This window comes from Oncorhynchus mykiss, chromosome 4 (assembly GCF_013265735.2).
Source record: "Oncorhynchus mykiss isolate Arlee chromosome 4, USDA_OmykA_1.1, whole genome shotgun sequence".
In the NCBI taxonomy this organism is placed as follows: Eukaryota; Metazoa; Chordata; class Actinopteri; order Salmoniformes; family Salmonidae; genus Oncorhynchus; species Oncorhynchus mykiss.
The window spans coordinates 41,273,101-41,286,607 of NC_048568.1; the positions used below are offsets into that span (position 1 = coordinate 41,273,101).

At 42.2% G+C, this 13,507-nt stretch overlaps 1 protein-coding gene across 2 annotated transcripts in view; it reads right to left on the reverse strand.

Annotated features, from left to right (window-relative positions):
- The window catches only part of LOC110521118 (steroid hormone receptor ERR2-like), a 100,992-nt gene that overhangs the window by 57,779 nt on the left and 29,706 nt on the right, over positions 1-13,507 (reverse strand). Inside the window, exons 2-3 of one of the 2 annotated variants that reach the window (XM_036976344.1) lie at positions 6,126-6,553; positions 5,842-5,874 (exon numbers count right to left, since the gene is read on the reverse strand). In XM_036976344.1, coding sequence (XP_036832239.1) covers positions 5,842-5,874; positions 6,126-6,553 — 461 coding nt within the window. The remainder of the gene's footprint in view (positions 1-5,841; positions 5,875-6,125; positions 6,554-13,507) is intronic. The other variant, XM_036976345.1, reaches the window with a different exon arrangement.

The window sequence follows — 13,507 nt, forward strand, 5'->3', positions numbered from 1 at the left end:
AGGGTCAGGACCCCTCTCCCTGTCCTCCTCCGTCTCAGAGTCAGGACCCCTCTCCTTGTCCTCCTCCGTCTCAGGGTCAGGACCCCTCTCCTTGTCCTCCTCCGTCTCAGAGTCAGGACCCCTCTCATTGTCCTCCTCCGTCTCAGAGTCAGGACCCCTCTCCTTGTTACCATTCCATTAGGAGGAAGGGCCTCTCATTTTAACTAGTGTCCCTCTTTCCCTCTCTCTCTCGCTCTTTCTCTCTCCCCTTCTCTTTTCTTATCTCGCCACACTCCCACCATCTCTCTCTCCTTCTCTCTCTCTCTCTCCCTTTCTCTCTCCTTCCATCTAGAGTGGCCGAACAATGCTGATTGTTATTGACTGTGGTGTCGGAGTGACCAATGACGGACAGATTAGTTCCGTTAAGATCTGTCCTCCAGGAAGGAGAAGAGAAGGAGAAGAAGAAAGTAAAAGGAGGGCCTGATGATGAACAACTCAAACAGAGAGGAGGGAGAGGAGGACAACTCAAACAGAGAGGAGAGAGAGAGAGGAGGACAACTCAAACAGAGAGGAGAGAGAGGAGAGGAGGACAACTCAAACAGAGAGGAGCGAGAGGGGAGAGGAGGACAACTCAAACAGAGAGGAGAGAGAGAGAGGAGGACAACTCAAACAGAGAGGAGAGCGAGAGAGGAGGACAACTCAAACAGAGAGGAGAGCGAGAGGAGATGAGGACAACTCAAACAGAGAGGAGAGAGAGGGGAGAGGAGGACAACTCAAACAGATAGGAGAGAGAGAGGAGGACAACTCAAACAGAGAGGAGAGAGAGGAGAGGAGGACAACTCAAACAGAGAGGAGAGAGAGACGAAGACAACTCAAACAGAGAGAGGAGAGGAGGACTGGTATGGTCTTTGTCCCCGACTCAAGAGGTCTATAATTGTATGGGCTCTGTCCCCGACTCAAGAGGTCTATAATTGTGTGGTCTCTGTCCCCGACTCAAGAGGTCTATAATTGTGTGGTCTCTGTCCCCGACTCAAGAGGTCTATAATTGTATGGTCTCTGTCCCCGACTCAAGAGGTCTATAATTGTATGGTCTCTTAACTAGGCAAGTCAGTTAAGAACAAATTCTTATTTACAATGACGGCCTAGGAACAGTGGGTTAACTGCCTGTTCAGGGGCAGAACGACAGATTTGTACCTTGTCAGCTCGGTGGTTTGAACTTTCAACCTTCCGGTTACTAGTCCAACGCTCTAACCACTAGGCTACCCTGCCGCCTCTATAATTGTATGGGCTCTGTCCCCGACTCAAGAGGTCTATAATTGTATGGTCTCTGTCCCCGACAGAAGAGGTCTATAATTGTATGGTCTCTGTCCCCGACTCAAGAGGTCTATAATTGTATGGTCTCTGTCCCCGACTCAAGAGGTCTAGAATTGTATGGGCTCTGTCCCCAACTCAAGAGGTCTATAATTGTATGGTCTCTGTCCCTGACTCAAGAGGTCTATAATTGTGTAACTATTCTAGACCCTATTATGGAAATGTTTTCCATTAAAATAATCCGTAGTAAATGTACTTAAGGTGAAGCGTGAACAAGTCAAGATCGATGCTGACTACATACTGTTTGTATAGTGGTGGACATTTGACGTAATATTTTTTTCATACAAATCCTCTACTGATATGTTTTCCTATATTAGGAATTCCTTTTACTCATTAACAGTCACGAACGCTGCAGGACTTCCTCTCCTTATTAACAGTCACGAACGCTGCAGGACTTCCTCTAGTTATTAACAGTCACGAACGCTGCAGGACTTCCTCTACTTATTAACAGTCACGAACGCTGCAGGACTTCCTCTCCTTATTAACAGTCACGAACGCTGCAGGACTTCCTCTAGTTATTAACAGTCACGAACGCTGCAGGACTTCCTCTAGTTATTAACAGTCACGAACGCTGCAGGACTTCCTCTCCTTATTAACAGTCACGAACGCTGCAGGACTTCCTCTAGTTATTAACAGTCACGAACGCTGCAGGACTTCCTCTAGTTATTAACAGTCACGAACGCTGCAGGACTTCCTCTAGTTATTAACAGTCACGAACGCTTCAGGACTTCCTCTAGTTATTATCAGTCACGAACGCTGCAGGACTTCCTCTACTTATTAACAGTCACGAACGCTGCAGGACTTCCTCTAGTTATTAACAGTCACGAACGCTGCAGGACTTCCTCTCCTTATTAACAGTCACGAACGCTGCAGGACTTCCTCTAGTTATTAACAGTCACGAACGCTGCAGGACTTCCTCTAGTTATTAACAGTCACGAACGCTTCAGGACTTCCTCTAGTTATTATCAGTCACGAACGCTGCAGGACTTCCTCTCCTTATTAACAGTCACGAACGCTGCAGGACTTCCTCTAGTTATTAACAGTCACGAACGCTGCAGGACTTCCTCTAGTTACTAACAGTCACGAACACTGCAGGACTTCCTCTAGTTATTAACAGTCACGAACGCTGCAGGACTTCCTCTAGTTATTAACAGTCACGAACGCTGCAGGACTTCCTCTAGTTATTAACAGTCACGAACGCTGCAGGACTTCCTCTAGTTATTAACAGTCACGAACGCTGCAGGACTTCCTCTAGTTATTAACAGTCACGAACGCTGCAGGACTTCCTCTCCTTATTAACAGTCACGAACGCTGCAGGACTTCCTCTAGTTATTAACAGTCACGAACGCTGCAGGACTTCCTCTCCTTATTAACAGTCACGAACGCTGCAGGACTTCCTCTAGTTATTAACAGTCACGAACGCTGCAGGACTTCCTCTCCTTATTAACAGTCACGAACGCTGCAGGACTTCCTCTAGTTATTAACAGTCACGAACGCTGCAGGACTTCCTCTCCTTATTAACAGTCACGAACGCTGCAGGACTTCCTCTAGTTATTAACAGTCACGAACGCTGCAGGACTTCCTCTAGTTACTAACAGTCACGAACCCTGCAGGACTTCCTCTCCTTATTAACAGTCACGAACCCTGCAGGACTTCCTCTCCTTATTAACAGTCACGAACGCTGCAGGACTTCCTCTAGTTATTAACAGTCACGAACGCTGCAGGACTTCCTCTAGTTACTAACAGTCACGAACACTGCAGGACTTCCTCTAGTTATTAACAGTCACGAACGCTGCAGGACTTCCTCTAGTTATTAACAGTCACACACGCTGCAGGACTTCCTCTCCTTATTAACAGTCACGAACGCTGCAGGACTTCCTCTAGTTATTAACAGTCACGAACGCTGCAGGACTTCCTCTCCTTATTAACAGACACGAACGCTGCAGGACTTCCTCTCCTTATTAACAGTCACGAACCCTGCAGGACTTCCTCTAGTTATTAACAGTCACGAACGCTGCAGAACTTCCTCTAGTTATTAACAGTCACGAACGCTGCAGGACTTCCTCTAGTTATTAACAGTCACGAACGCTGCAGGACTTCCTCTAGTTATTAACAGTCACGAACGCTGCAGGACTTCCTCTCCTTATTAACAGTCACGAACGCTGCAGGACTTCCTCTCCTTATTAACAGTCACGAACGCTGCAGGACTTCCTCTAGTTATTAACAGTCACGAACACTGCAGGACTTCCTCTAGTTATTAACAGTCACGAACGCTGCAGGACTTCCTCTAGTTATTAACAGTCACGAACGCTGCAGGACTTCCTCTAGTTATTAACAGTCACGAACACTGCAGGACTTCCTCTCCTTATTAACAGTCACGAACGCTGCAGGACTTCCTCTCCTTATTAACAGTCACGAACGCTGCAGGACTTCCTCTAGTTATTAACAGTCACGAACGCTGCAGGACTTCCTCTAGTTATTAACAGTCACGAACACTGCAGGACTTCCTCTCCTTATTAACAGTCACGAACGCTGCAGGACTTCCTCTAGTTACTAACAGTCACGAACGCTGCAGGACTTCCTCTCCTTATTAACAGTCACGAACCCTGCAGGACTTCCTCTAGTTATTAACAGTCACGAACGCTGCAGGACTTCCTCTAGTTATTAACAGTCACGAACGCTGCAGGACTTCCTCTAGTTACTAACAGTCACGAACGCTGCAGGACTTCCTCTAGTTATTAACAGTCACGAACGCTGCAGGACTTCCTCTAGTTATTAACAGTCACGAACGCTGCAGGACTTCCTCTACTTATTAACAGTCACGAACGCTGCAGGACTTCCTCTACTTATTAACAGTCACGAACGCTGCAGGACTTCCTCTAGTTATTAACAGTCACGAACGCTGCAGGACTTCCTCTAGTTATTAACAGTCACGAACCCTGCAGGACTTCCTCTAGTTACTAACAGTCACGAAGTGCGGATCAACTCATAAGTCGTCAATTCCCTGATATTTTCTCAGTTGAACAGATTACTGTGAGGCATTACAGACATGGCAAACACGATGCCAACAGGGCAACACACACACACAGACACAATACACACACACACACACACACACACACACACACACACACACACACACACACAGAAGGCTAACATAAACATCAACCCAGCAGATTTCAAGTGTGGGTGGCTTAATTCCCTGGGTAAACATTAGTAATCACCACCAAATGTTATGGCTCCCCTACCACTACTGATGACATCACTGTAAGATAACACGGTATGACTCCCCTACCACTACTGATGACATCACTGCAAGGTAACACGGTATGACTCCCCTACCACTACTGATGACATCACTGTAAGGTAACATGGTATGACTCCCCTACCACTACTGATGACATCACTGTAAGGTAACACGTTATGACTCCCCTACCACTACTGATGACATCACTGTAAGGTAACACGGTATGGCTCCCCTACCACTACTGATGACATCATTGTAAGGTAACACAGTATGACGAGGTCAGTACAGGTGCATCAAAGCTGGGACCGAGAGACTGAAAAACAGCTTCTATCTCAAGGCCATCAGACTGTTAAACAGCCACCACTAACATTGAGTGGCTGCTACCAACACACTGACACTGACTCAACTCCAGCCACTTTAATAATGGGAATTGATGGGAAATGATGTAAATATATCACTAGCCACTTTAAACAATGCTACCTTATATAAATGTTACTTACCCTACATTATTCATCTCATATGCATACGTATATACTGTACTCTATATCATCGACTGTATCCTTATGTAATACATGTATCACTAGCCACTTTAACTATGCCACTTTGTTTACATACTCACCTCATATGTATATACTGTACTCGATACCATCTACTGTATCTTGCCTATGCTGCTCTGTACCATCACTCATTCATATATCCTTATGTACATATTCTTTATCCCCTTACACTGTGTATAAGACAGTAGTTTTGGAATTGTTAGTTAGATTACTTGTTGGTTATTACTGCATTGTCAGGAACTAGAAGCACAAGCAATTCGCTACACTCGCATTAACATCTGCTAACCATGTGTATGTGACAAATAAAATTTGATTTGAATTTGATTTGATTTGATTTGACTCCCCTACCACTACTGATGACATCACTGTAAGGTAACACGGTGTGACTCCCCTACCACTACTGATGACATCACTGTAAGGTAACACGGTGTGACTCCCCTACCACTACTGATGACATCACTGTAAGGTAACACGGTATGACTCCCCTACCACTACTGATGACATCACTGTAAGGTAACACAGGCCACCCTGTTATCTCCTCATCTCTTCTCAGGTCACTTCCTGGTTGCCTGTGTAGTTGTAGGTCAAATGTCATCCAGTATCCAATTCTGCCGTTACAATTTGTTGTTGTTGTTGTTGTTGTTGAAAGGTGTAAAACTTGCAATGATATAAGGTCGTCTTACTTACTTGTATGTTGCTCTGGATTAGAGCGTCTGCTGACTAAGAAAAATAGAAATAAAATGACATTTAGCAGACACTTTTATCCAAAGCAACTTACAGTCCAGTGGGTGTATTATCCCTGTGATACTTGAACCCATGACCCTTGAACCCGTGACCCTGGCAACTGTCAAATGAGACAAATAGGACCACATAGAATCATTCAACTGTTAAAGTACATAGAATCAATTGGGCCTCAACTGATATGGACTGTGAGAAGGGAGTGAGAGAGAGGGAGGGGAGTGGTAATATACCTTGTATGGTCCTTTTGAAGAAGGCTTTGCAGGCCTCACAGGAGGCGACCCCATAGTGGTAACCTGATGCGATATCCCCACACACCAGACACAACCTCTTCGGAATCGCATTCAACATATACTCGCACTTGATCGGTGAATCATCCGCCACGCCCACTCCGCAGTCGTCATAGCGCCGGAGACAGGCTCCGCCCCCTCCCAGCATGCCCGGGTTGAACATGGGCTGTGAGTCGAGGACGTGCGAGCGTCCGTTGAGGTTGTTTACGTTGACGTAGCCGCTGCTGGCGTCGCTATTGGCCGAGGGGCTGTGGTGACTGACGGTGTCAACCAATGAGGAGGAAGGGGAAGAGGGCTCGGTCTTGATATAGGAGCCACAGCTGGAGGTCAGGTGACACTCCTGGAGATCAGAGGGCATCCTGCTCAGCAACCTATAGGAACACAGGAAATATAAGGACAAAGGTCAGCTGGAGGTCAGGTGACGCTCCTGGAGGTCAGAGGAAAAGAGACAAATGTCCACACTCAGAAAGGACAGTTCAAATAAAGATACGTCTGTCGTCTCCTTCATCTTTCTAAAGTTACTGGGATTTATTTTGTGCGTCAAGGAGAATGACAATATAGCCTTTTACTTCACATATAGAACCAGGAAGCGAACTCAATGGAAATAGAGTGAATGAAGCTAAAAAAAAAAGCTGTTGATGGAGAGGTTTTGTTGCTCTCAGCAGAATCCAGTTTATTATGATCTGATCACAATCGATAGTCCTGGTTGGTTAAAGGATGGTGCCGAGTTACTGCAAGGAGACGAGGGAACGAGGACAGCGCGCGCGCGTGTGTGTGTGTGTGTCTAAAAGTTTAAATGAGCTGCATTGCTGTTACATCAACCCATAGTCTAAGAAATATATCTATATAAATATACAGCAAATGCACAGTACAAGTCAACAGTTTGGACACACCTAGTCATTTTTTCTTTATTTGTACTATTTTCTATATTGTAGAATAATAGTGAAGACATCAACACTCTGAAATAACACATAGAATCATGTAGTAACCACAAAAAGTGTTAATCAAAATATATTTTATATTTGAGATTCTTCAAAGTAGCCACCCTTTGTCTTGATGACAGCTTTGACAACCTTCCTCTAAACCAACCCTCCTCTAACTCCAATGCTCCTCTAAACCAACCCTCTTCTAAACCAACCCTCCTCTAAACCCAACCCTCCTCTAACTCCAACGCTCCTCTAAACCAACCCTCATCTACACCAACCCTCCTCTAAACCAACCCTCCTTTAAACCCAACCCTCCTCTAAACCAAACCTCCTCTAAACCAACCCTCCTTTAAACCCAACCCTCCTCTAAACCAACCCTCCTTTAAACCAACCCTCATCTACACCAACCCTCCTCTAAACCAACCCTCCTCTAAACCCAACCCTCCTCTAAACCAACCCTCCTCTAAACCCAACCCTCCTCTAACCCCTCTTTCAAACCCAACCCTCCTCTAAATCCAACCCTCTTTTAAACCCAACCCTCCTTTAAACCAACCCTCCTCTAAACCCTCTTTTAAACACAACCCTCCTTTAAACCAACCCTCTTCTAAACCCTCTTTCAAACCCAACCCTCTTCTAAACCAATCTCTCCTCTCAAACCTTCTCTAAATCCAACTCTCCTTTAAACCCTCCTCTAAATCCAACCCTCCTCTAAACCCTCCTCTAAACCCTCCTCTAAACCCAACCCTCCTCTAAAACCTCCTCTAAATCGAACCCTCCTCTAAACCCAACCCTCTCTAAACCCAACCCTCCTCTAAATCCAACCCTTCTCTAAATCCAACCCTCCTCTAAAACCCTCTTCTAAACCCTCCTCTAAACCCAACCCTCCTCTAAATCCAACCATCCTCTAAACCCTCTTCTAAATCCAACCCTCCTCTAAACCCTCCATTAAATCCAACCCTCCTCTAAATCTAACCTTCTTCTCTTGGTCCAGACATTCCAGAAGCATTTTTAATCAAACCTGATAATTAACACACTTCCAGATAGAGAGATTTTGTTGGGCTGGATTCAACAGACACATGCCAAGTGCATCCCAATTGGCACCCTATTCCCTATAGAGAATAGTGCCCTGGCCAAATGGCACCCTATTCTCTATGTAGAGTGCATCCCAATTGGCACCCTATTCCCTATAGAGAATAGTGCCCTGGCCAAATGGCACCATATTCTCTATGTAGTGTGCATCCCAAATGGCACCCTATTCCCTATGTAGTGTGCATCACTATGTAGTGTGCATCACTATGTAGTCTGCATCCCAAATGGCTCCCTATGTAGTGCACTACATTTGACCAGGGCCCATAAGGTGCCATTTTGGATGTATAAACTGTGGTTTATAACAGACAGACTTGAGTTTTAATTCGGACTGTAATCTATTTTCACCCGGTAGTCCGTTGTAAAACTATAGCCTACTGTGTTATCTGCTGGAGAGAGTTGAGAAGAAGTGTAAGGCAATCTAATGGTTAATATATCATTCATCATTCCCTTCCCAGACAGAGACAGAGGGAGGGATTCCCTATAGGATTGGTACATTGTGCCATATGTAAAAAGTAGTTCATTCCATACTTAGCACACGGCAACACTGGGGAGATGTTTTTTTCTTTCTTTATGTTACGTTTAATGGAAATGTCAAAACGTCCCTTCAAATCTGTTGAAATGAAATAATGGCACGAGCTCACCAATTCTACACAGACAGAAATAGCTTCGGCTTCAGTTTCATCATTTTGTTTACCTCTCACTCCTCCGTGCAAAACTGTATAGAGTGTTCTTAGCCCAGGTTGGTTTTCAGTTTTTTTTTTTTTTTTTTTTTTGGACTGATTTCCGCAGTTGGCCCCTCTCCAAACGATTCACAGCTTTTCCTCCATATACTGTGGAAGAAGAAAACCCGACCCGGGTGAACACAACTCGTCAGACAGAGAGAAGTAAAAGGTCACAAGGCGTCTCCGTCTCCGAGGTTTGGGGCAGTCCCATATCGGGCGACAAACTGCCTCATCGGACAGGGTTATGCCAACCCCTAGTGAAGAGCGACGTTGACACCGTGCCCCAGAATGAACCGTACCCTTGGCTTTAAAATGTGATATGGACAAATGTGAAAGCGTCTGGATATAAAGTCATGTATCAGCAGGCAAATGTATAAAAAACATTTTTTTTTAAATAAAGTTGTGTTGGGTGAGAAAATGTCCAAGACACTCAGTTTAATTCCACTGAAATAGACTTAAATCTCAGTGTGTATGTGTGTGTGTGTTTATGAGTGTGTGCATGTATGTGTGTGTGTTTATGAGTGTGTATGTGTGTGTTTATGAGTGTGTGTGTGTGTGTGTGTGTGTTTATGAGTGTGTGTGTGTGTGTATTTATGAGTGTGTGTGTGTTTGTGTGTGCTTGTATGCATGGCGTGATCATCATGGCAATGCTGCATATCCCCAGCGTAAATCCATCCTCCCCTCTCTCTCTCTCTCTCTCTCTCTCTCTCTCTCTCTCTCTCTCTCTCTCTCTCTTTCTCTCTCTCTCCCTCTCTCTCTCTCCCTCTCTCTCTCTCTCTAATCCACTCTCTCTCTCTCTCCCTCTATAATCCACCCTCTCTCTCTCCCCCCCTCTCTCTCTCTCTCTCTCTCTCTCTCTCTCTCTCTCTCCCTCTCTCTCTCTCCCTCTCTCTTTCTCTAATCCACTCTCTCTCTCTGTCTCTATAATCCACCCTCTCTCTCTCCCCCTCTCTCTCTCTCCCCCTCTCTCTCTCTCTCTCTCTCTATAATCCACCCTCTCTCTCTCCCCCTCTCTCTCTCCCTCTCTCTCTGTCTCTATAAACCAACAAATGCATTTTCCTCAGTGTTTGAGGGCAAACCGTGCAAAACGTTCACAGACTAAAAATGACTCCAAATCTCACAATCACTTTAAGTAAATGACACAATGGAGGCATCATGTTATGATGCAGCTTCTGCCACAGGAAGGTCAAGGCATCATCCATCTACATTTGTGGGGGGGAATTTAACAGCTAAATTAGATCCCTTTGAATTAATTGGGTGTGTACTAAACAATATCCTCTATATTTATATCATACACATGGATCAAACTAAAGAGGCCTGTTATAATGGGCATTAATCACTAAGGCAACATAAAACACTATGGAAACATTAATCACTATGGAAACATTAATCACTATGGAAACATTAATCACTATGGAGACATTAAACACTATGGAAACATTAATCACTATGGAAACATTAAACACTATGGAGACATTAATCACTATGGAGACATTAATCACTATGGAGACATTAATCACTATGGAGACATTAATCACTATGGAAACATTAATCACTATGGAAACATTAATCACTATGGAAACATTAATCACTATGGAGACATGAATCACTCTGGAAACATTATTCACTATGGAGACATTAATCACTATGGAAACAATCACTATGGAGACATTAAACACTATGGAGAAATTAATCACTATGGAGACATTAATCACGATGGAAACATTAATCACTATGGAGACATTAATCACTATGGAAACATTAAACACTATGGAGACATTAATCACTATGGAGACATTAATCACTATGGAGACATTAATCACTATGGAAACATTATTCACTATGGAGACATTAATCACTATGGAAACAATCACTATGGAGACATTAAACACTATGGAGACATTAAACACTACAGAGACATTAATCACTATGGAGACATTAATCACTATGGAGACATTAAACACTACAGAGACATTCATCACTATGGAGACATTAATCACTATGGAAACAATCACTATGGAGACATTAAACACTATGGAGACATTAAACACTACAGAGACATTCATCACTATGGAGACATTAATCACTATGGAAACATTAATCACTATGGAGACATTCATCACTATGGAGACATTAAACACAATGGAGACATTAATCACTATGGAGACATTAATCACTATGGAGACATTAAACACTATAGAGACATTCATCACTATGGAGACATTAATCACTATGGAGACATTAATCACTATGGAGACATTAAACACTTTGGAGACATGAATCACTATGGAGACATTAATCATCATGGAGACATTAATCACCTTGGAGACATGAATCACTATGGAGACATTAATCACTATGGAGACATTAAACACTATGGAGACATTAATCACTATGGAAACATTAATCACCTTGGAGACATGAATCACTATGGAGACATTAAACACTATGGAGACATGAATCACTATGGAGACATTAATCATCATGGAGACATTAATCACCTTGGAGACATTAATCACTATGGAGACATTAAACACTATGGAGACATTAATCACTATGGAAACATTAATCACCTTGGAGACATTAATCACTATGGAGACATTAATCATCATGGAGACATTAATCACCTTGGAGACATTAATCACTATGGAGACATTAAACACTATGGAGACATTAATCACTATGGAAACATTAATCACCTTGGAGACATTAATCACTATGGAGACATTAAACACTATGGAAACATTAATCACTATGGAGACATTAAACACTATGGAGACATTAATCACTATGGAGACATTAAACACTATGGAGACATTAATCACTATGGAGACATTAAACACTATGGAGACATTAAACACTATGGAGACATTAATCACTATGGAGACATTAAACACTATGGAGACATTAAACACTATGGAGACATTAATCACTATGGAGACATTAATCACTATGGAGACATTAATCACTATGGAGACATTAAACACTATGGAGACATTAATCACTATGGAGACATTAAACACTATGGAGATATTAAACACTATGGAGACATTAAACACTATGGAGACATTAATCACTATGGAGACAGTAAACACTATGGATATATTAATCACTATGGAGACATTAATCACTATGGAGACATTAAACACTATGGAGACATTAATCACTATGGAGACATTAATCACTATGGAGACATTAATCACTATGGAGACATTAAACACTATGGAGATATTAAACACTATGGAGACATTAAACACTATGGAGACATTAATCACTATGGAGACATTAAACACTATGGAGACATTAATCACTATGGAGACATTAAACACTATGGAGACATTAAACACTATGGAGACATTAAACACTATGGAGACATTAATCACTATGGAGACATTAAACACTATGGAGACATTAATCACTATGGAGATATTAAACACTATGGAGACATTAAACACTATGGAGACATTAATCACTATGGAGACATTAAACACTATGGAGACATTAATCACTATGGAGACATTAAACACTATGGAGACATTAAACACTATGGAGACATTAAACACTATGGAGACATGAATCACTATGGAGACATTAAACACTATGGAGACATTAATCACTATGGAGACATTAAACACTATGGAGACATTAAACACGATGGAGACATTAAACACTATGGAGACATTAAACACTATGGAGACATTAATCACTATGGAGACATTAAACACTATGGAGACATTAAACACTATGGAGACATTAATCACTATGGAGATATTAAACACTATGGAGACATTAAACACTATGGAGATATTAATCACTATGGAGACATTAAACACTATGGAGACATTAATCACTATGGAGACATTAAACACTATGGAGACATTAAACACTATGGAGACATTAAACACTATGGAGACATGAATCACTATGGAGACATTAAACACTATGGAGACATTAAACACTATGGAGACATTAATCACTATGGAGACATTAAACACTATGGAGACATTAAACACTATGGAGACATTAATCACTATGGAGATATTAAACACTATGGAGACATTAAACACTATGGAGATATTAATCACTATGGAGACATTAAACACTATGGAGACATTAATCACTATGGAGACATTAAACACTATGGAGACATTAATCACTATGGAGACATTAAACACTATGGAGACATTAAACACTATGGAGACATTAAACACTATGGAGACATGAATCACTATGGAGACATTAAACACTATGGAGACATTAAACACTATGGAGACATTAAACACTATGGAGATATTAAACACTATGGAGACATTAAACACTATGGAGATATTAAACACTATGGAGACATTAAACACTATGGAGACATTAAACACTATGGAGACATTAAACACTATGGAGATATTAAACACTATGGAGACATTAAACACTATGGAGACATTAAACACTATGGAGATATTAAACACTATGGAGACATTAAACACTATGGAGACATGAAACACTATGGAGACATTAAACACTATGGCGACATTAAACACTATGGAGACATTAAACACTATGGAGATATTAAACACTATGGAGACATTAAACA